Source organism: Solea senegalensis, linkage group LG15 (assembly GCF_019176455.1).
Source record: "Solea senegalensis isolate Sse05_10M linkage group LG15, IFAPA_SoseM_1, whole genome shotgun sequence".
In the NCBI taxonomy this organism is placed as follows: domain Eukaryota; kingdom Metazoa; phylum Chordata; class Actinopteri; order Pleuronectiformes; family Soleidae; genus Solea; species Solea senegalensis.
Window position 1 is genome coordinate 6,916,095 of NC_058035.1, and position 23,375 is coordinate 6,939,469.

The 23,375-nt window shown below is 40.1% G+C and overlaps 1 protein-coding gene across 5 annotated transcripts; it reads right to left on the minus strand.

Moving 5' to 3' along the window:
* Nucleotides 1-16: 16 nt before the first annotated feature.
* On the minus strand, nt 17-22,931 carry LOC122781426 (muscular LMNA-interacting protein). 5 transcript variants are annotated; one of them, XM_044045058.1, is made up of 12 exons: nt 22,778-22,931; nt 15,740-15,865; nt 10,700-10,837; nt 8,784-10,385; nt 8,001-8,072; nt 7,491-7,568; nt 7,318-7,401; nt 7,182-7,217; nt 5,366-5,410; nt 5,139-5,201; nt 4,919-5,044; nt 17-1,867 (listed from the first exon to the last, which is right to left on the minus strand). In XM_044045058.1, exons 1-12 carry the CDS (start codon nt 22,805-22,807, stop codon nt 1,661-1,663), a joined length of 2,607 nt encoding a protein of 868 aa, XP_043900993.1. In that variant the 5' UTR covers nt 22,808-22,931; the 3' UTR covers nt 17-1,660. The 5 variants fall into 5 exon arrangements, with proteins under 5 accessions (XP_043900993.1, XP_043900992.1, XP_043900995.1 ...); XM_044045057.1 differs by having other exon boundaries at nt 5,366-5,413; XM_044045060.1 differs by lacking the exon at nt 22,778-22,931 and adding an exon at nt 21,047-21,308 and having other exon boundaries at nt 5,366-5,413.
* Nucleotides 22,932-23,375: the final 444 nt, after the last annotated feature.

Genomic DNA, 23,375 nt, shown 5'->3' on the forward strand with positions numbered 1-23,375 from the left:
ATCAGGCAGACTCTCATGCCATTAGCCTGTAGTTGTTGTTGCTTTTATTGAGAACAAACATTTATGCAGTAAAACTCAAAACAAGATCGAGAATTATAACAAGTTACAGTGTTTTCTTTGAATTATTTAAAAGCATTTTAACAGTGTGAGGTGTACTTGTTGTTGGGTTCATGGCGAGCTGCACTGCGATTAAGAGCTATCATACTGGGGCTGATGTGTGTCCGTCTTTAGTTTTGAGAAGGATTTATTGCTTTTGAGTTGACTTTCACTTCACCTGAGACTCTGTGCAGCCGCGTCTGTGTGTGTGTGTGTGTGTGTGTGTGTGTGTCAGTGTCTTGGTGAAGCAATGCATCCACATGAGAGAGAGATGGGAGGGAGGATGAGATATCTCACTGGATAGTCGCAGATATATCCAGTGATATATTACTAAAAGTAAATTACAACAACTCACATGTTACTCATTTTTGTGGCTAGAATTCAGGCACAGATGTTTACCCTCTGGCATACAGGAGTGGCCGTGCAGTCACATATTTTGACTCCAAGTGCTATAAGGCCATCGTAGACAACCGAGGTGGAAGCGATGTCTAATTTTTAAGGCAAATTATGGACTGTTAATTCACTGGCATTAAAAAAGGTCCAGATCAGAGGTCTCAAACACACAGCCAGCCACTTAATATTAACTCAAGTTATTTCTTAATTTTGCATCACAAATACATTTTATTGTAAACTTTAACAACACAAATGCTTTTACTTTTGAAATTCTTTTTCTTTTTTCTTTTTTGCCCGCCCCTACTGAAGTTTTTTCTGTGCAGACTAGATGCCCAGTGGCCCAGAGGTCATTTGAGTTTGTGACACCTGGTCAAGATGGTTCCATGTTATATGTTTAGGGTCATTTCAGTGTCAGCTCCTTAAGGGATTTTGAGCGGCTTATACTCCCACTCTTTCTATCTGAAGTGTGACATTCAATATAAACATCCATCCATCTTCTTCCACTTTATCCTCCACATGAGGGTCACATCACAGGGCCACATAGAGGCAAAAAAAAACATCCACTCTCACACTCACATCAATGATCGAGTGTCTTCAATATAAACCTGCTGATTGCAAATATAAACATAAACCTCTGTTTTGTCTGTACAACGTATAAAACAGTTCCTATATTTAGGAGACTTGAATTTATCCAGTTTAATACTGCAAAACAACAACAACAGCGCTGTTTATTTACATGTCCTTCCACATCAGTTATCAATATTTAGACGTGAAAGTGGCTGTGCAACTAGCAGAGCACGCGCCACATGCCTACAGGTTACGCTCTTTCTGTAACCAAAACCGACCAGGGAGCTTCTCAATGCATTATATGAACACTCAGTATAGTCATTCCGTTAAGTGACGGGCGTTCCATGGCTGAAACACTGTCACGCTGTCAGAATTTGTCATTGTACAGAAAATGGAGACCAGTGTCAGCGCAAATTGTACATGAGGGAGAAAAAAGATGAATGGCTTTGGCAAGTGCAAAATGGTCACTTACATGCTTTAAGTGCATATTAAAGCTTTGCTTTTAACAGCTATACATGTGAAGCTGTAATTGTGCAATGGTCTTAGCAGACTATTGTGCAGTTAAAAAACAACAACTAACTGTTTCGTCTTTTTTGGGTGTGCGTTAAATATGAGTCTCCAAAGCCGCCCTCTGCTTGAATGATGCTGAAGCCTCCCTGTCAGAGCGACTGATCGGGTCTTCAGCCTCTGTAATCTGCAGGTCACACAGTGAGAACGGATGTCGTCTTTCACTCTTCCTCTCCTCACTCGTTATGCTTTTTGGACTTGTGTAAAAACCTTCCAGTGCCTTTTCAGGACTCCGATTCTCTGCCTGAGATAGAAAAGGGAATAACAGGGTTTCTGTGTTATATGAGAAGTAAAAGGAAAAACAGATCAACAGCAGCAAGAATTTCCAGCAGTTGTTTGTGAAGGTTCTCAGCCTTCTCAGTTCTCTCTAAATGCCCTGAGATACTCAAGGCATTTAAGTAGCATTTAAATGTTATAAAAACAACTACAATGTTTCCAGTATTGTAACTGCTAACTACTTTTAAAAGGAAAGGAATTGCATGTATGATAATATGTAACATTTATTTAAAAAGGCTTTTTTGCTTATTTTCTTATTTACTTCTACTTTCACCAGCGTGTCACTGAAGAAGTAAACGGACATTTCATTTTAATTCTGTCTTCAACAACTATGGTTTAATGTCGTGCTAGGTCAGAATAACAACAAACTGCACGACAACACTATCAATCTACTAATTCTCTGCCTTAAACATTATTTACAGCGACGCAATGTAGGATTTCAACCTTCAAATAATGTCTCCAAGATTATTTTGATGGCACACATGACTGAGCAGGTCTGAATTGACCTGGTTCTGGTTTTGTGTTGCAATTTTATGGCCTACATTACAGCAATAAACTACTGTTTATTTTTTGTGAGTTTTTTTCTTGCTTTTGAGCAGAATTTTTTTAGTGTGAAAGCTTCATCGTTGTTTAAAAAAACAAATTCTACAGGTCAAGAGATGCACCACTGATATCCCTTTTTCACTCATCAGCTAAATGTCACCTCACAATTTCTCAATTATATCACAGTAATGCATAAATTGATTCATTATGGACAGGCTTGTCATTTTCAAATAATTACATTTTGTTTTCAAACTAGAAAAAGAACCCAATATTCAAATGGCATGATAATTAAATTGTCCATTAGCTGCAATCAAACACCACTGGTGTCTGAAACAGATTATTTTTCTTTATTCAATGTTCGGTGTCCTTCTTCAGAGGCCTGAAAGGTGCCTATAAATATCCTGAATGTGAGAAATTCAACATGATCAAACTGCAGTGAAATACAATTTACTTTATTTATGCCCAGAACGTTGAACTATTATGTCCTGAAGGAATTAAATCCATTTTTAAATATATTTTTGCAGATAAATATAAGATCTGACCTATAAATACCTTCTAAGAGATTCTGAGAAACCTAAAGAGCCAATCGGAGCTTTTAAGTAAGATTGGTACTGTGCCAAAGCAACATGACCAGAAGAAAAAAACTAAGCTTTTTATAACATTGTAGGCTGATTTGCCCTTGTAAAAGTGAGTCTAATAATTGTTATACCCCATTTATGCAGTGTGTAACTGAATAGCAACACTAGCAGTGTGTACATAAAATATCCATCACCATCTATTTCATTGATGCAAGGTGAAATTCATTTATCTGCACAATGTTTACAGCAATGACTCAAAGATGCGTCCTGCTGTTGTTTACAACAGGTGGATCTGTACTTAAAGAATACTTAAAGAGCAATATTTCACAAAAAGCTTAGCCTTGTGGATTCATTACAGTGACATCCAACATCATCTGAGAATCCTGAGAATTCCAAAATAGAACAATTTCTTCTTTGGGTAATTTTATATAACATTGAATGAAAATCTGTGCTTAGGTAATAAAATATGAACATTTCACCAATGCTTACGTGAATAGTGTGTGATAAAGTGCCACATGCTCATGTACTCTCCTGATAGCTCACCAGAATTGTTTTCCCTAATCCTAGCAAAAAAAAAACAGAGCTGTCACTGAGACTCTCTGTGGCAGGATAAACAAATGAGGAGTCTCTCTGGGCGTATGACGTTTTGGCTTTCAAATAAAAAACAAGAAATTAAAAGCATCGCTTCGTCGCAATGAAGCGTTTTCGACAAACAGCAGAGACAAACAAAGGAGCTTCTCTGTTGTTGCATGGACAAATACTCTGAGCAGAGCGGAGCCAAAAGAAACTTTCTCGTCTGTGTGAAGAACTTCAGCAGCCTGAGAAGTAAAAGAAATCATCCTGTCAGGGGCTTTGACAAGGCTGACTGACGAAAGGTGAGATTAAAAACACCAAAAAAATAGGCTGAGGAGGTAAAACGAATGACTGTCAGCAAGTGTCTAACTTCTTCTTCTTCTTTTTTTTACCAGAACTAGTAAACTTATGATGGCACTTCACTGGCTGGCTGCATCCAATTTATTTTAGTTGTAATGAAACCTAGTCTGTGATTGCAACACATTTATAAACTGTTACTAAACCCCTAATCACCTTTTCTCAGGCAAAAACCAGTGAATATGGGTATCTGGTAATGTTATATGTAAATCCAGGTCTCAGCTTAGTGTAATATATTGAAATTATACATTTATATTTTATATTATACATTATACATATCAACAAACCTCCTCCCTCTCTTGTCAATCACTAGCTACTGTATTCAAAATTCTTATGCTGTGTTCACACCAGAAGTGACAAATGTTTTCTTATGTTTTAAATCAAGTAAGAAGTCAGATTATTTTCCCATAGACTTCCATGCAAATGGACTGCAACCAGCGGTGACACCGCCTTGTGGCTATTCAATAGATTGCTTCTTCCAGGTTGGCTTCAGCTCAGAAACAGGATGGAATTCATTTTCTATATACAGTCTATAGATTTCAACTGACTGAATACTTTTTTCGCTCCCCATCACAGTGAAACTGAGAAAGTATGGTGGCTTTCAGGAAGCATAAAAACACAAAACCCTTGAGACCCTTGAAACAACCATTGAAACAACCCTTGAGAACCCTTGAAACAATTGTTGTCTCTCTTCTTGGAAAGTGGTTGTTTATCACGGGAAGATGACAACAAAATACCACCATTTTTCCCTCTGTCACACAAAAGAATGACTCTCTGTTGACCAATCAATGGCGTAACAAAAGTGGAAATGGGGCCGTAGCAGTGAAACATGGTGGACTCCACAGAAGTGGACCTGCTCCCATATAAGAAAAAGATTCATTCTCTGATAAAGTACTTATATATAAAATCTATGTCCTTATCTTTGTGGAACATGTCGATTTCTCAATGAACCAAAGCTACAGACTTACCTTCTTGTTGTAAGTCAAGGTCTGCTTGACGACAGACCGTCTGAACGGGTTCACATGAAATTCTTCCTCACCCTCCACAGTCAGTCTCGGAATGGCCGTCATCGGACGAATAACACCAGGCTTAGTCTGGATAAAGGGAATTCAGAGGATTCATTTTATTTATTTTTTTCACAGCTGCAGCAGGCGACTAAACTTGCTGAAGTGATAACTCAGTGTGAACCTTTTTTGGATCCAGCAGATGTCTTGCCTTACTGGAAGACTGGGGCAAGCTGCCTAAAGAGGCCTGTATCAGCAGTGTAGAAGGAAAACATGAAAATGTTTGTCAGTGTTACTCACATTAGCATCTAAAGAACTGAGAAAAGCACAGACATTGATAGAAGGTTGTCCTCTTAATCCTGTGGAGTTATATTTTGAGGAAAATGCCCTTTTAATTCTGCTTTAACTTACATATTTGGTTTCTCGTCCCAATGATTTTGGAAGCGATGAGTTGTTCTGCTGAAAGTGGAAAAAAAAGAAAGACCTCAAAGTAAGTGCGGTGACTTTTCATTGGCATTTTGTGAGAAGCAAAATTGCTTGTGACCTTTTCAGATATTTCACAAAGCAAAGAAGGAAGAAGACCAAAACATTAGAGCTGAACTTTTGATATGCGAGGGAAAAAGATGGACATCATTTTTTGTCAGTGTTTTGTTTTACATGATTTCTCTTTCTCTTTTCCTCATTGAAGGATGAAAAGCTGTCCTCAAGTTCTGCTGAATGACGGCGGGCACTTAATACTCTCTCTCATAATATATATCCACACGAACACACACACACACATGCTTGTTTTCTCTGGAAAGCATGGGCGGCTCTCTCCTTTGATGAATAATAAACATATGTCTTTCATTTCTTGCACTGTGATTTTATAGTCAGAATTCACTTTTATCCCACTTCTGGTCTGTGTTCCAGTAAAACACGGCACAGTCTACCTGTTTCCTAACCTCAGGTTTATCTTTAACCTTGATATTTTACTTTAATTTCAATGGATGTTGCACTTCGACAGTGAAATTTTGTTCAAATGTTCAAAAGGATCTTGCAGCGGTAGCATGCACTCAATAAAAAAATAAGTGGAGAAGGGCAAAATAGACACATTTCTCTGGTCTATTTTGGCTCACTTCACAAACAAACGCGTTTCGGCACATTAGGTCCTCATCAGAGCATTTGTAATGCTGTGCGAGTTCAACTTTGCAAGCACTAACAACAACAACACCATCACATTCAGCCTCATACGCCACAAACTCAAACACAGCTCTTTAATTGATAATCTTAACTCTAAGAAATATTTCAGTCTTCATTTCAACACAATGTTCCCTTCAGTTCCATTTGCCATGTAAGCTGATCTACAGTATCTTATTGCATTGCATTTAGCACTTCACAGGAAAGTGTGAAAAGGTGCCGTGGGTCAGACACTGTGGCTTTTCCCTGACTTTATTCTGGTGTTTGTCTAAGGCATGTTGGTTGCTTGGTAACAACGTACAGTATGCAACAGGAGTGTGACCCTCAAGCACCTCGGGTAAAAACACCTCCGGCTTCTTCCACGCATTGTTCAAAGGTTTTTCGTTCATTTGTCGCTGTATGTGAAAAGCCTCATAACTTTGCTGAAGTTTGTGCATTTTCCAAAGATCTGTCAGTAGGAGTCAGATATTCTGCTGCCAGCACTTTAACATCATTTCTAACATAAAAGGAAAAACTCTGGATAATCCACAAGTCTGGTGCCACCACCTTGCCTAGTTCCTCCAGAGATTATCCTGCTATTGTGAATGCAACTCAGCTGTCTTTGCCTTACTGACCTAACAGCAAATTCCAGACAATGTCCAGACTTCAAGTAGTAAAGTAAATGTTACAAATCCATCCATCCATCCATCTTCTACCACTTCTTCCTCCACATGAGGGCTGCAGGGGGCACTAGTGCTAATCCCAGTTGACATAGTTGGCATGGTCCACCCTGGACAGGTCGCTAGTCCATTACTCTCACACTCACACCTACGGTCAATTTAGAGTGTCTAATCCCCAAATCAACATGGAAACAGGAGAACCCGGAGAAAACCAACGCACACACAGGGAGAACGTGCAAACTCCATTTGCTACAAGGCAAGAGTAATGTTAAAACTATTCCATATAAACAAGATAGAGGTATAGCATAATTTTCCTTTTACAACAAGAACATTGATTCCTTTATTTCAGGAGTAAATTGTTGGATGCAGATGACAAAAAAAAAAACCTTTACCTGCAGACCAACGTTGGTAGTCGATGACCTAGGGGGCTGTAGTGAGCAGATAGATTCATGATTACATTTTGCAGAAATATGAAGCCAACCTGCTTCATTTCTTACGAACAATTGCCGAGAAATGCATGAAACTCACTGCTGGAATGGAATTTGCCAGTATTTCATCAATAGCTGCATAAAGTTCCTCAGACTGTTGCCGCAGCTGAGCAGGCGAGCACATCTGTGGACAGCACAGAGTTACTGGTCTGTGTGTGTGTGTGTGTATATCACTGCAGAACACCTGCAGCAGTGATGTGTGTGGGGTAATACCTCTGCATGTGTGTCTGCAACACTTCTGTCCAACGTGTCGCTGGAAGTGTCTATTCGCTCTACCTGCTCGTCAATTGCCTGTGAATAGAAAGCAGAGTATAACAATTGATTCCCATGCACGCGCTGCTGTTTTCTGTTGGTGCTGGTTGTATGCTACAGCCTTAGAAAACATTATATCTGTATTCTTGCCAGACAGACACTAACTGAATTATACTGCAGTGGGAGTAACACAGTCCACAGACCACTTTGAGTCTAATTTGACCTTAAATTATGTGGAAAAAACTGACAAATGCAATTCATTTATCTAGAGCCCACAAACTGGTGCTCTGTCTTTTTTTTCAGTTACTGATAAAACAATGTGAAAGAGAGTTGGCTTATTTTATTCCCATTTTACGCTCATATGCTCATATACTGCAGTGCTCTCATGACAGATAATCTGCATCTGCATATTAACAAGGAGAACAAGATTAATTAGTAGGATTAGCGTAAAATGAATTGAGCTCAACTCACCTGCTGATCCATCAGAAGGGTGTTCGTGGGAATTGCAGCAAGCGATTTATAGCTTAACTTAATCTTGTGTGTCTGGAGTTTAGAGACAGAAGAGCATACACTGAATGTAAATGAATTTAAAAGTTAGGTTAGGACTAAAATTCATCCCGCGTTACATACAACAAAACACATCATTTGACTGAGTAAATTTAACCAAAGGTCAATCAAAAAACAACTTTTGCACACTGACACACATGATGAACAACATCAGCTTATGTTTCCTGACTGAAAAAAAAAATGAATTCCCAATACTGCTAATACTCAAACTCTGTCTGGCTTAGACAGAGTTTTGTTCAAAGTTCCCTCTTGCTTCAACGTATAACATCTCAGTTTGTCAGTCATGAGAATTCAGCCATGTGTAATGTGTTTGAAACCTCCGCAAAGCCATGATTTAAAAGTGTGATAAACCCTCGAAACTAGAGAAAGCGGTCAGAGCGTGCAACCCTTTGCCAAGGCCTGTGAGTTTGCCACAGTGTAAAAACACCTCTCTATCTCACAAGGTTAAAGATTTTAAATCTTTTTAAGAGACGTATCCTGAATACAGCTCAGTATCACCACTAAATAATAATAATAATTGCTCCATCAAAATCCTTTACTCACAAGAGAAACAAACACGAGACAACATCTAAAAAACTGAAATCTGATTTGATCCACGTAGTGTAGGAGAACAGAATGTCACAGGGAGCATATTAAATAATATCCTCAGTCTAAAAAAGTCATGCATGTCGGAAAGGGAGTGACTACCTTTCTTTTTTTACCCTCCCTGTCACTGCAGTCTGATATTCCACTCCCCGGCCTCGGGGAGGTTGTTGTGGAGCGCAGGGAGAGAGAAGGAGACGGAGTGAGGTCTCTGATTGGTGGAGCAGGAGAGGGTGTAAGCACGGGGGAGCTGGTGGGTGACGGCCATCCGAGAAAATTGATGGGTGTGTAGCGGGAAGGGGACAGGCAATGGGCTTTGTAAAATCCCTCTGATGTGGTGTCAGGTTTGGAAGCAGGACAGCTTCTCTCAAACTCACACCTTCCTGAGGTGGTTAGTAAAGAGAGAGGAGGTGATGCTGCATCTGAGCAAGCAGAGAAAACTGTGACATCAGATGAGCGTGACTGTGAAGGTGGAGAACAGCAGCCGGGTGGAGAGCGGAGTTTTTGAGAAAGCAGATGAAGTCTTGAGAGAGATGAATTTGATGGGTGACTCTGCGGCACAGAGGTGTCTCGCTCGATAACAAGTTTCGGGGAGAGGTTTTTAAGGTTATTTTCTGTATGGTACGTGGCAGCGTTGCTGGATTTCAGCTCTGGGGATTGGCAGGTGGACGTATGTGTGTGTTGCATTTGTTTGGGAGTTGCACAGTCGAGCATTTCTTCATGCTCTGCCAGAGAAACAGATTTAAAGTTTGAAAGCAGCGACAGTGGAGCCCTGGGTCGTTTTTTGCTTTTTGCTGGTGGAGGTGAAATAACCTGCTCCCATCTTGGCACGCTGCTTGAGTGAGTTTGCTCACAGCATCTTTTTGCTTGGGGGCGTGTCCGGCTGTGTTCAGTGGATTGCACAGGTGAGCGAGCAGTGACACATTTATTAGCCTCTTTGTGAACATGGGTCGTGCTATCTATAGACACTGATGAGGAGAAGCGTGAGGAGAACTCCAGGGGAATAGAGGCCACACTGGAGGCTGCTGAACAGGCTTTGCAGAAGGATAGGGTCACAGGGTTAACAGGCCAGCAGGGGGTGTAAGGCCTCTGAAGAGCAGAGGACAGAACAGGAAGGCGGCCTTTTCTAAGGATGGCAGTTAGGAGGGAAAGTCGGGTGAGAGGAGGTCGGTGCCGGGGAGGAGGGGACTGGGGACAGACAGAGGATGACAGGCTCTCACAGGATGAGAAACAGGTTTGAGGGATATGAACCAGACTTGAGCCAGGTGCCAGAAAGTGCCTCTTGATCTGGGTGACAGATGGGGAGAAGATGCCAGAGAGGACAGACGAGCAAGGGGAGATAGTGCGGCTGAAGGAGAAAGGAGAGACCACAGAGGAGGGCTGCACGACCGACCAGCTCTTGTCTTTGTCTGAGCCGTCTGACAGGAGGGAGTCTCTGGACGAGGTCATGGTGGGAAACAGGTCTACAGAGTCTGTGGGGCTGCTTCTGTCCTCTGACACTCTATTTGCAAAGCAACCCAAGCTAACCTCAGCACGTCCAGAAGTATCGTGACACTGTCGATGGGAAATGCCCCTGTGTTTATCAACAGCTGTTTCCATAGATGTCGCCCCAGCAGTTATGTGGTTGGATGTATTTTCAGGCTGAGTGCTGACTGAATGAGAGGCTTTAGTGAGAGTGTGGCTTACGTGATCCAGCGAAGGCTTCAACTGAAAGAGAATAAAAACATTTATTTAATGGATATTTAACTGTGTGTAACTTTTCTGTGCCTTATCTGGTGAATTTGAGTTCTACCCTTTGAAGGAAAGAAAAAAAGAGACCTTCTGCATTTGAAAAAAACAGAAATAATACATTGAATAAGACTTCAGAAGAAATTTACCGATGGTACTTTTCAATCTACTGGATTAAATATTTTAAATGAAATATCCTGCAAAGAGACACAAACACTTTCACCTTTTTTGACATGATATAATTTCTTTTTTGTTCGCTTATGTGTCATTAAAAGAGCTATAATTATACTTACTTTAAGTTGCGGCTCTGCTGGGACAACGTTTCCTGCTCCTCCTTCCACAGAATCCTTGATAAAGACAAACTCTGCTTTGAAAATCTCCCGGTCTGACATGGTCTCCCCGGTTGTCCTCTCCTGGGACACGGCTACGTTCTGACAGGAGAAAAGGAGGCAAATGTTTTGGTGGAAGTGAGCAAGTGAAACCTGAGAACACCCGAGGTGAAAGTCAGCGTGCCTCCCTGAGCTCAGCGATGTGCTCAGGTTCACCAGCCCACATGTCGCACACATATAATTCACACGTGCACGCACATGCCCTGCTAACATTGGTGTAACACATGCCTCATGGGCAAAGTGAGGCAGGGTCTGTGTCACACGCACAAATCTGAGACGAGTAAACAAACAAGATGGTATCTCAAAAGAGCCCTCATACATATTTATGTCGCTGATATCACTGTCAGTGTTACTTTTTTCCAAGCTACCAGTAGAGGCCACCAGTATTTTTCAAATCACATAATGGTGGCAAATTATTTTGGTCTTTGCCTTTCATCCAATTTAGATTTATGGACAAGTTCCGTGAAACTCAGAGCTCATTCAGCTTCCATAATGAAGTGAAGATGGATGATTGCTAACAGTGTAGGATACATCTGCCACTGTTTGTTCTCAAAAACATCAGTCAACAGTTGCAATGTCACAACATGTTTCTTGTCAGGAAACTTTCATTTTGAAGGTGAAAGCAAACTCTATTATAATTTTGTTTGGTGAGGGCAGTCTCTCACATTAGTATTCAGATAAGCTGTTGCCCTATTTATTTATTTATTTATTTATTTATTTGTTTCTTTCTTTGTTTCTTTATTTATTTATTGGATAGGGGCAATGCAATTTAACATGAAAGTGTTGTAGCTATTGCTAATTTCCATTTCCAGTACTTCGGTGGACTTTTAATTGTCTTTGCCTGTTGTGGGCTTAAGTTATAGTGATCAGCAAGAAAGCTATGCCTCTATGTCTTCCTGGCCACATATCAATTAATTAAAATCAAACGTGGAAAAGAATCACACCGAGGCTACATCCATAATATATGCATTTCAGCTCTGTGTCAGAAGTCATCTGCATAATCCATCCACCCTCAACCGCTTTATCCTCCACATCTGTCCGTGGGTACACCCAGGGCAGATCGCGAGTCCATCACAGGGCCACATGTAAAGCATCCACTCTCACACTCACACCTACGAGCTCTCAAAATCACTAAAACATGGATAAAACAAGATTCAAATCAGATGTGGAGTGGGACAGTGGAGTAGAGTCATGAGGGGAAGGCCGGTCGGAACAGGTGGATTTTGAGTTTGAATTAAGGGTTAGAAAAGAAATATTTCTGAGGTCAGGTGGTGGAGAGTTCCAGAGGCAGGGGCAGAGCGGCTGAATGCCCTGGTGGTGAGGCGGACGGATGAGACAATTAGATGGAGAGAGGAGGAGGATCTGAGGGAACCGGAGAGGTCTGACTGGTATGGAATAAAACTAAGGGGAAACAAATAATAACTAGGAAATTTTGACTGGAAGTGAGTGCAGGAAACGGCATCATTGTTTGCAAATTTCTTAGGTTTTGCTCATCCAGCCTAAAACACAGACTCTGAGTTTTCAAACGAAAAATGGAGCCAGCAGCGTTTTCAGTAGTGTGGATGAGAGGTGTTTCTGATATTGGAGTAGAAAGGATGGAGAAATTGGTAGCATTACAGTTGCTCCATCAAGAATAAAAAAAAACTAAAAAAACAAGACAAAGATATTAAAACATTAAAAAAAAGTGCAACATGTACAGATATACTTGGTCAGTGCAGGCCATGGAGGAGGAACTGGGCTTGTAACTAGATGGGATGTGGGTTCAATTCCTGTGTCAGAGATGCAGATGTGCCCAGGATGGGAAGAAATTCCAATTCTTATTCAGATTTATGAAAGTAATTCCACATCAGGAGCCAGGCCTCCATTGTTTGTGATACTAAACGGCATCGCAAGCCAAAAGACAGCACCACTGACAGCAGCTTTAAGACAATATTCTACAATAACATGTGTGATATTTCAGTGAAGCTAAAAAGGAAAGGGTGAGTGCTAATGACATACATTATTACTGTCATAAACTCCCACATAATTATGATCTAAAAGTACATGTGACAGAGTCTCACAGTGATAAGTCTCATAGTAATGAAAAGCAGCCAGAGGGAAAGTGAGACTGTATTTAAATCATATCAACTGTCATCACTGTAATACTTCCATGCCTGAACTTGCTGATTTCCATGGCTCATTGTTTATTAATTAAGTTCTCAATATGTGTCACTGAATAGACTGTCTCTTATCATATTCATCTGTGGTGCATATTAAATTCATCCAAAAGGACAATTAAGTGAAGTTTGACATTCATTTAATATCATATTTATGAAGTTAAATTGTATCTAACTTGATGTGGCTTTAGGGAAAGTTTTACATAAATTAGAATAAAGGTGTATGCTTCTTTTATTCTGTTTATACTTTGATATTAAAATGATTGTGTCCTCCTTCCAGTAATCTGGTGAGATGAATAGAAAACTCTTATCTGATGCTAGATAATTAGTCAGGTAATTATAGGCTCTGGGTATCATGTTGTTGGTGTATGTTGCCTATAGAAGCCACTCACACTAAAAACCAATGATGACATCTTGAGGTGCTTATACTACAGAGGGACACATGTGCAAATTAGCTTCTTTTATTTTGTTTTATTTTGTTTTGAAAAGCATAGGCTGCCGGATTAATGAGCTGCTGAATGTCTCATGTCCTTTACATTATGTCCTCGTTGTGTCTCCACGTGCAGGACAGTTTACAAGCTTTTGTTTGAGCAAAAGTAGTGAACATAATCTTACGATATTGAAGACTAAAAAGCCGTAGATTCATGTTTTCTTCCTGAGTGCAGGTGTCCAGTTGATAATCATGTCAATAACTCACACAACCACACTGTACAACACCCTGAACTATGACTTTAACACAGCCCAGCTTGGCCAACTGCAACATAAGAACAGCATTTATATGTTAATGCTTATTTTACCCTCCTTGAGTGACACTTTGAATGCCACAATTTAATTAATTTGAGCAACTCACAATTGTTAGAGGCAAAGGCAGCAGTTAACAGATTCAAAAGAAATAGAGAAGAGAGGATGATACCAGTATAAATAGAAATAATTCAAACACACACGCAGTCCGGTGTTGTGCATGTGTGTCCTCTAAAATATGGGAATGTTCAAAGTGCCACAGCTGTGTTGTCGTCAGTCAATGAAGGGCAGTCAGTCCTTAAGGTATGAGGCGAGCAGTGGGGGGGAAGCTGAGCAGTTAATGGTGCCACCCCCCCTGTGAGTGAGCCTTTGAAATCTCAAAGAGGCAGCTGGAAAAAAACCTGACTTCAGGCAGCAGGAGCAGTCGGAATGCACCGCTGTGATGTTGAAGCTGGATGAACATAGTAGCACATTAACCCATCAGCAGATGAAACCACTGTAGGTCTATGTCAGCCACTGCTCTGGCTGCTTTTAATATAGCCATCAGTTAAATATTTCTAGTTTGTCTGAATAAAAGTTAGGGTTAATGAATGAAAGAAAAGAAAAGATAAAGCTGCAAGCAGCATTGTGAGGCCCCTCCCAGTAAAGTTACAGGCCACTTCCTGTTTTGTGTTGAAAGGCCAGCAAAATTAAAAATGGCTGACTTCCTGTTGGGTCAAGTTCATGTTCGTAGACGTCTTCATGGTTAATTTGTTGTGTCACATATTGTTTCAAGCAAATCGGTCAATGTATGGCGAAGTTACAGGCCACTCCTTTTTCCTTTTTTCAAAATTCCAATCGTTGCCGTGGCCACGCCCTTTTGAGACTGCAAGACCTTTTGATAACCTTTAATCTTTGATGTGTCTAGTACAAATCCACACATTTGTAGGTATATGACCAGTTTGTTCTTTTACAAAACATGCAAATCCCTAAGATCCAATCCAATCCAACTTCATTTGTTAAGCACTTTAAACAAACCACAATAGACCAAAGTGCTGTACAGAATAAATAAAAGGCATAATAAATAAAAGGTTCAAAATTAGATAAAACAGCTTAAAATAAATTAGAATCATAAAACACAATAAGAATTAGCAGCCATACAATAAAAAACAATAAATTCTATTCAAATTAAAATATGTAAAATAAATAGATGGGTGCCAAATTCAAAATGGTCGACTTCCATTTGAGTTGATGCCATGGTCCCAATGGACTTTTGTGTTCGTCTTGGGCTACAACATGTTTCCATTAAGTTTTGTGAAATTTGGTGCAAATTAGTTTCGGCTATGTCCTACCACCTGGAACCACTATTCCATATTTCCCTTATTTTATAAAAGTCTTTGCCAGTTCTGATTTGCATGCCAAAAGAAAAGAAAAGAAAAAGAAACCAAACATGTCTCTCAACAAAGACTGAGGAGGAATATTAATGTTTCGTGTGGGTTTGTGGGCTCACTATGAAGCGCAGGAAAAATCAATCAGAAGGATTGACGACTGACTGACAGCTATATGAAAAGGGTAATGCTGAGATCTGGGGAAAAGCAGGGATTCATTGATCATGAAGCATACATGATATATTGATGTGTGGCGAGTGAGACAAGTTACATGATTAGATAGACTCAGATCATATCATATCAAGTATTGATGTTCATTTGACTGTTTAACCTTTTACTGCACGAGAGGAAATATTCCATGTTTCTCACAAATCTTACTAACACGTGCATTCAGAAATAATATTCAGAAATAGTGATACTAACAGTTAGATCTGTTTTCTGAGCATACATGGGAAGGAGTTGGACTGAGAGATGGATCATGCTGTGGTTCTGTATGATTTGTACCTCTGTACATGTTAATCGTGTTACATATTAGATGGTGCATGACGGCTCTTGTGGTCGCTGAGTAATGACATTAAGAAAACCAAATTACTGTCTTAGTCGGACTAAAATCGGACTTTTAACGTTCATGTAAACAAACTGAATGATATCAGTTTTGAGGGTGTGTGCTGCATCTATACCTCATTGGCTTTCATCTGTGGCACTTCGGATGTCTCCTCTGCACTCATAATGCTTTTAAATGGTAATTTCTGCACCACTGGCACAAATGTGAAAGTAGATGACCTAGATGGCACTCCTATAGAAACCTGTAAAACACAGAAACGAGGCACAACCGTTAAAACAGCGGTGCACAACCATTGTCACATGAGTTCACAGAGTGCTGATTTGATTTGTTTTGGCAGGCACTATTCCCAGGATGTTCGCGGGAAGTGATTTAGTATTTTGGTGAATGCATACAAACATTCACAAGGGCAGAGGAATAATATCAACAACCACAGAAACAGCCAACATGTATGCACTGCAGCTTGAGCAAATGTGACCAATTAACAAAAGTTTCCCTGCATATACACTGATTGACATCTCCATAAAATCCCCAGTTTCACATCATGCTGAATGTCACTGAATAATACATTTCTGCCTGCTGCACATGGTTGTGCACTGACACTAATGATCCATCATCACACATGCACAGACAGATTAGGCAGTTTATCTCCTTGTATGTCCACACGAAGACGTGCACTGTAGTGAGCTGCAATTAAATGATCATCAGCTCATATTCTCGTCTGTATGTTTTGTGCTGTGACAAAAAGTCACGTGGCTGGAACGCTGTTTAAAGAAGACAAAGTTGCTCCTTTGTTTGTTTGATACATGGTGATGAAAGCTTTGAAATCAGCATTGGATCTGTGACCTGTGATTTAGTTTGTAGCCATCATCACCGGCTTTGCTTGTTCCACCGCCATCTTTTCAATTTTGGAGCTGGTTCATGGAGCCAAATTTCAGATACGTCACTAAACACAAGAGATGCACACTCCTGCATTATTTTAGTACTGCATCTGCAGTAACCAGGAGAATCAAAACAGGGCAACCACTGGTTAGAACAATGACGTAGCAAAGACAAGTCACCACAAAGCACTGTGAGAGTAATTCATGACATGATAATTTAAGGATGTTTAAAAAAAACATCTAAAAAGGTAAAGTAAATTTCATAAAAGCTCTCATGTGTTGGTATCATAAAACTGAAGACTTGGACAAGCAGGTTTTGCACACATTGTGAAACCTAAACCTAATACATAAGATGCACAGAACACTGGTGATGATGGCTTGGTTCTCATTCTGTGCCCCCAGGTTTAAAATTGAGCTGTGAAATGAGAATGGTAATAGCTTCGCCTCCAGACAGTGACTCCTCTCTGTGATTGTAATCTTTGAGGGATTACGTCTCTAAAAATTCCCTTTCCATGCAGAACAACGTTGTTCCTGCTGCAATGCTTGTATTAAACTGCATGTACGTTAGTGTGCCATGAAGAGGTGTGTTCAGCCAGAATGGCAACATTATATCGCATACACAATGTATGCGATATAATGTTAATATTTGTTAAAGAGGGTTGGGGTGTTACAGTTCCTCACACTGCAAATTCAGCAAGGTTAACAAGAAAACAAGTTGCCATTTCACTTTTTTGCAAACCATGCAAAATGCTATTGAAAAAGACTTAATTGCCATTGTACTGTGGTGCAGAAACAACGATGCAGAGCTTTTTTGGATGCGTTACATATCACACCAACATTTCTAAAGCAACAATGTTCTCAAATATTTTAGGGGTAGGAGGTAAGGCAAGGTGTGACATAGCTTGTGAGAGTGAAATGTCCACAAGAAGAAATTGGGATCAGGACATCCCCATGTGTTTGTACGCTACAATGCATTGTGCTTGTTGTGGGAGGGATGATGACACGATGAAGACAAACCAAGACCTTTTCCTAGCCCTAATTCACTCACTCACTCATCTCCTACTGTTTTATCCTCCACATGAGGGTTGCAGGGGGTCACTGGTGCCAATCCCAGCTGACATAGGGTGAAAGGCACGGTAAAACCTGGACAGGTCGCCAGTCCATCGCAGGACCACATAGAGACAAACAATCATCCACTCTCGCACTCACACTTCCAGTCAATTTAACATGTCCAATTTTCCTAATCCACAAATCTGCATGTTTTTGGACTGCGGGAGGAAACTGGAGAACAGGGATATAGCCCACGCACACATGGGGAGAACATGCAAACTCCATGTAGAAAGGCCTAGTCCTAAATCAATTAAATTCCTATTTATTTGTATAGCACCAAATCATAAAGAGAAATGTGAAAGCACTATGTGTCAGTGGAGAGGGGGGAAAATCCGTTTTAGCAGGAAGAAATCTCTGATAGTAGTAAATTAAAAGTAGTAAGAATGCGATTGATTGGCACAAAAACCACACACAAAAAAAAACAGAGCCTTGGACACAGAAATCCGATAGTCAATTCTGATTTTGTCACTTTACTATGTGGTCCTAGATTGGATTGGACAGACACATTACCAAGACACTTATGAATGTGAAACTTCACATCTTATTTGCGGTGAACAGCAATTGAATCAGAATTACACAATGTTGTCGGTGATGTGAAGTTAAATTAAATCTTAATCTAAAAGATTGGATTTCATTCAATTTATGCTGTGCACATCGTCACAAGAAGAAATTTAAAAAAAAAACAGAATACATGAGGAAACAAAGTAAAACATGAAACACACAAGGGAACAAAACAGAAAACTGAAGAGTTCAATAAAGTAAAAAGTCTGCACAGAAAATCAAATAAACATATCTCAAAAGTCCAAACAAGAAAATAACCAGATGTCTAAAGCAACAAAAATGAAAATTCTAAAAAACAGTGTCAGTAAATCAATATTAGGATAAAAATAAGAAATCTCTGTTAGAACCAGATTCAAAGATGTGCAGCATCTGCCTCAACTGGTTGCGGTGAAAGGGGGACAGAGGAGAGGTGTCCTGTCTGTGCGGTTTTCATCAGCCAAAAACTTCAGCTGTTAAAACACTATGACACTGATCCGCATGTCTGCAGAGAGGCAAATAAGTAATGCAATTATGTCAAAAAGTTTAATAGCAACATGTGATCCCGGCCACTGCAATTTGGGTTCAAAGTTATTGTTACAGTCGTGATGAGGATGAATATGTTTCCTGTATAATTGCACTCCAGAAATCAAAGCACACACCGGTACTTTCTCCGCTCATTAATCACACTTCTGCCGTGCGCTGTGTCATCGGGTCGTCGGCAAACTGCAAACCCGAGATTGAGGGCAATGAAATGTACCTCTCTAATCAGCGAGGGTTATCGCACTACACACTTGAGACTCCATTAAAAAATGAATCATACAATCGCCTCTCAGTGACGCTAAAGATGATTGCTTTGACAAATAAGCTGCTCCACAAAGATGACCAAATGTTTCTAAACCATACTCATGTTTATAATACTGGACACAGACTTGTAGGTCAACATCAAAGTCAGAAATACATTTGAATGAAATCGAGAGGCAGTCATGAGAATCGGGTCACAAAGAACGTCCTTTAACTACACGCTCAATGCAGAACCAGCCAACACGCACATCACACATAATACATATGCTTGTTTTACAGTAGTAACGTATAACGTGAGCTTACGAACAGCTAATAGTGTCTTAATGCTAGATAAATCATGGTCACTAATCAGCTATATACATATATACAGAAGACTCTTGGCTTCAATAATTCGTGGCATTATAGCTGCTTATTTATTTATTTATCATACAAAACACATTGTTGACAAGGCAACAAGGCTAATAATAAATGTTCCTGTGAGATTTCAAATTAGATTTTAAAACACAGGATAAAGTGTTGATATCCTTTGAGCTAGCACATACAAAAGTTCATCAGAGAATGGTTGACTGGTTGACCCTCACCAGAGGCGGCCAGCTACAGGGTGATCACTCCTGAGCCTGCGTACGTCTCATGGGACTACGCATGGCAGGGGCGTCCTGCTCCCTGAGTCGAGTCTAAGCTGACCGCGTGCCTCCTGGCTTGCTACTGGGGCCCAGCACGGTCGTTCCTCTTCATCCAGAGCCACTAGCTGCTTCTCTCTTCTGCCTCTGATGCAGTTTTGATGACAGCGTGCTGGCTCTGGCCCCCAGGTCGCTCAGTTTGGAGGTCGATGTTGCTACGAACCCTCTGCAACCCTCTGATGGTGTGGAGCTGCTCCTGGTTGCTTTAGCCCCTTCACAGACAAAGGTAGTTGTCCATGGGGGGTTGGACACTGGTGGTGGTAGGGAGTTGATGGCAGCTCGCTTGCCCTCCAGGGTGGCTGCAAGGCTCTTTAGGACTTGATGTGTAAAGTGTACCGCCCCCTTGGTGAGACTGGTATGAACCGGTAGGAGGCTGGCCTGGAGCAAAGGGTACAACATGGATCCTCACCAAACCACTGATGGAGATTGGCTTGTAAGTAGCCCTGATGGTAAAGTTCAAACGCCACACTTCCATGGCCCACACATCCCTCTGAATCCCTCAGCTGAATCTCCTCCTCTCCATCCTCCATGCTGGTGCAGTGGCCTTACTCCACACCGGGTGGCTATCTTAATGCTATAATCCTACAGCCACAATCCAAGTAAGAATGGCAGAAGAAACGGCATAGACACAACCTACCTCAGTAATTATTAAAAAAATAATAATAATTAATGATTAATGGCACTAGCTGCTTTGCACACATTGTTGACAAGTTAACAAGGCTGAAACTAAATTTTCCTGTGAAGACATCTCTGAATTCTGTTCTATACAATTTTATTATGTGTACAATTAGTAAAACCACAATTTAGACCATTTTTAAACACTGCATTGAAATAAAGATGTCAGAAGTAAAACATGTTTACATTAAAAGTAGTAAGAACGTGATTATTTCTGTCACAACAAAGACTTTTAATGAAATACAAAACACAAAAGAAACTGAGAGCCCTAGACACAGAAATCTGATTGTGTCACTCTAGTATAGTATGTGGTCCTAGACTTAGATTGCACAGCCACATTCCCAAGAAAGTCAGATGCAAGACACTTGTATTATGAATGTGAAACTTCAAATTTGATTTGAATTGCACAATGTGGCTGGTGATGTGAGGTTAAATTAAAACTTAATCTAATAGATTGGACTTCATTTCATTTCACATAACAGAATACACAAGCCAACAATGTAAAACATGAAACACCCAACAGAACAAAGCAGAAAACTGAAAATACAAAGTTCATTAAAGAAAAAAGTCAAATACACATCATCTCAAAAGTCCTAACAAGAAAATAACCAGACGTCTGAAGCGATTGTGAGAGGCTTCACATTTAGTTTAAAGGTTAAAGATGAAATCTGGCAAGACAGCTGTGTATATTTCATCAGCCGTCAACAAATCAACATTAGGCTAAAAATAACTACATACCATTTACTTTTTCATGATATTGATGCCCTCTGGTAACCTCGTTGTTGTCACTTCATCAGTGTAGTCATAGCAGAACACGTTTGCACGGTGAAAGGTTAAAGAAGAGCCGCTCTTACTTGCCCGCTGGTGTCCTCCTGCAATGTCTCATTGCTTCGAGTGTTGCCCAGGTCATGCTGTCCTCACAGATCACATTTCCCAACCGCCGCCACAGAGTCACTGTGCTACATGTCACCTCAGTGTGCATGCCCTCACCCAGTCACTTATTGTGGTATGTCGGACATGTCTCAAACACTGAATACAAGCGGCACTTAATCACTTCCTGAAGCAGACCACCCTCGCTGGCGTCTTCACGGGGACACTCGTAAACAGTAGCTAACCAGAGAAACAGATATACTTGGAGGCAGTGCAAAAAAAAGGGCAAAATTCACATATGTGTACTTTACTTTGTTATTAATATTTCTAGCAACTTGTACATATTCTCCACTACATTTCCTCTAACTATTTTTGTTACTCGTTACTACCAAATAAAATCAGAAGAAGAAGAAGAGTTGGTAATGGTCTGTATTTATATAGAGCTTCTCCAGTCTTGATGAGTCGCTTTACACTATAGTTTTGCCATTCACACGCTGCAGTCTTGCTCAGGGACACATATAGACTAGCAGAGCCAGGAATTTAACACACAACCTTCCACCACTGAGCCACCATGGCTCAATCCTTACTCCTTTTATACGTTGTACTTCTAAAACTTTAAGTACATTTTATATCAGGAAATTACTTTCAATAGTTAAGTACAGTAAATGTCATATATTTTAAGTCTTTTAATTAAGTAATATTATAAAAAAAAGTGACTTCAACTTCATTTTCTGCTAAGATACTTGTACTTTGACTCAAGTATCCTTTTAAGGTACTTTATACTTTATACTGCTTGTTGCAAAGGTTGTAAATGGTCATTTATAAAGCATATTCATTTTGTTTGTCTGTTAAACTAGCTTTAGATACTTGAATCGGCACTGCACTATTTGCCATAGCTAATTTGTTATTGACACTTCACGTCAATGACTCGCAGTTCAGCGTCGTGTCTATAATAGAAGCTCTGTGAGAGGCAGTAAAGCTGAGTCCTTAGTTCACAAGTATAAACATTTGGGTGTGTCACTAAGTAAAGAGTTTAATTACAGACAAATACACAGCCCCTCCCTTTAGTGTTGACGGAGCAGGAAAATATAGCCCACTGCCAGCTGCTACCGAGCACAACGTGTTATCTCTCCACATTATAAACAAAATCGAGGATTGCAAATCTTATATACACAACAAAGGACACAAACAGTAAACAAAAATCCATTCATCCATCCATCCATTCAGCGCGCTTAACACATGTAGAATGATGTGTTTTTTTATTGTATACTCTGCATGCAATATGTATAAATGAGATGAAATGATGGGTTTTTTTTGGCAATAGTTTACACTGAGCATGAGAGGAAATCTCAGGACGACTATCAAGTTGCTGCACGTACTATGTCTGTATGTGTTTATGAGTTGAAGAGTCTGAAGGTGGCAGAGGGTTGTAGGGGACACAGTTTGAGGGGTAGTGGGATTAGTTATGTTTATAAAACCAAATTCTTTTTGATTAACTGTTAAAGGCAGGTCAGTGAAAAAAGAAAACCTCAGCCTTGCAGCAAATTGTTCTTGCTATCTACCCTAAATGAAAAATATCTGTTATCTGAAGCATCCTACCTTCCCCCGACTCTTATTCAAACTGTCCATTTGTCCATCAGAAGCCTCGCTCCATTCACCCGTTTACGTCCATACTTCAGGAAATTCAGACGCAGAGTGAAAAAGCGAGATGCACACTTATTTATCGGGGCTGTCTTGTGAAGTTCAAAGTGTATTGCTGTGCCGGTGTGAGTATCACCCTGCAGATTCCTTTTATAGCCACATTATATCCACAAATAGCCCAGCAGACAGCAGTCAGCCTACGGGGCACCAGAAACAATGTTCACACTGCATGGGAACAACAAGCAACACAGATCTAAATCCTTAATTTAGATTCTTTTTTTTCCCCTAATATAGTCAACAATGCTCATGTATTTCATAGATAAACAGCCACAACATGACAAATGTGCAGAACAACTCATTTTAACGCAACTCAAGTAGTTAAATTCAAACAGGCATGTATATATATATATCATTCTCATTATATGTGCATAATCCCTTCATCTTATTGTGTGATTTCTTTTGTATCTTGTGTAAAAAAAGGTGCTAAAAATAATGTTTGATTGATCAGAAAGGAACAATGTACTGTAGGCAATTGTCAAGAATGTTATAATTACCA

Coding starts and splice junctions, on each gene's coding strand:
- LOC122781426 (XM_044045057.1), bottom strand. CDS start 22,807: ATGGACAGTTTGAATAAGAGTCGGGGGAAG. Junction 5,414..7,181: donor CTACCAACGTTGGTCTGCAG/GTAAAGGTTTTT, acceptor TTCCACTTTCAG/CAGAACAACTCATCGCTTCC. Junction 5,045..5,138: donor ATCTGCTGGATCCAAAAAAG/GTTCACACTGAG, acceptor CCCTTTATCCAG/ACTAAGCCTGGTGTTATTCG.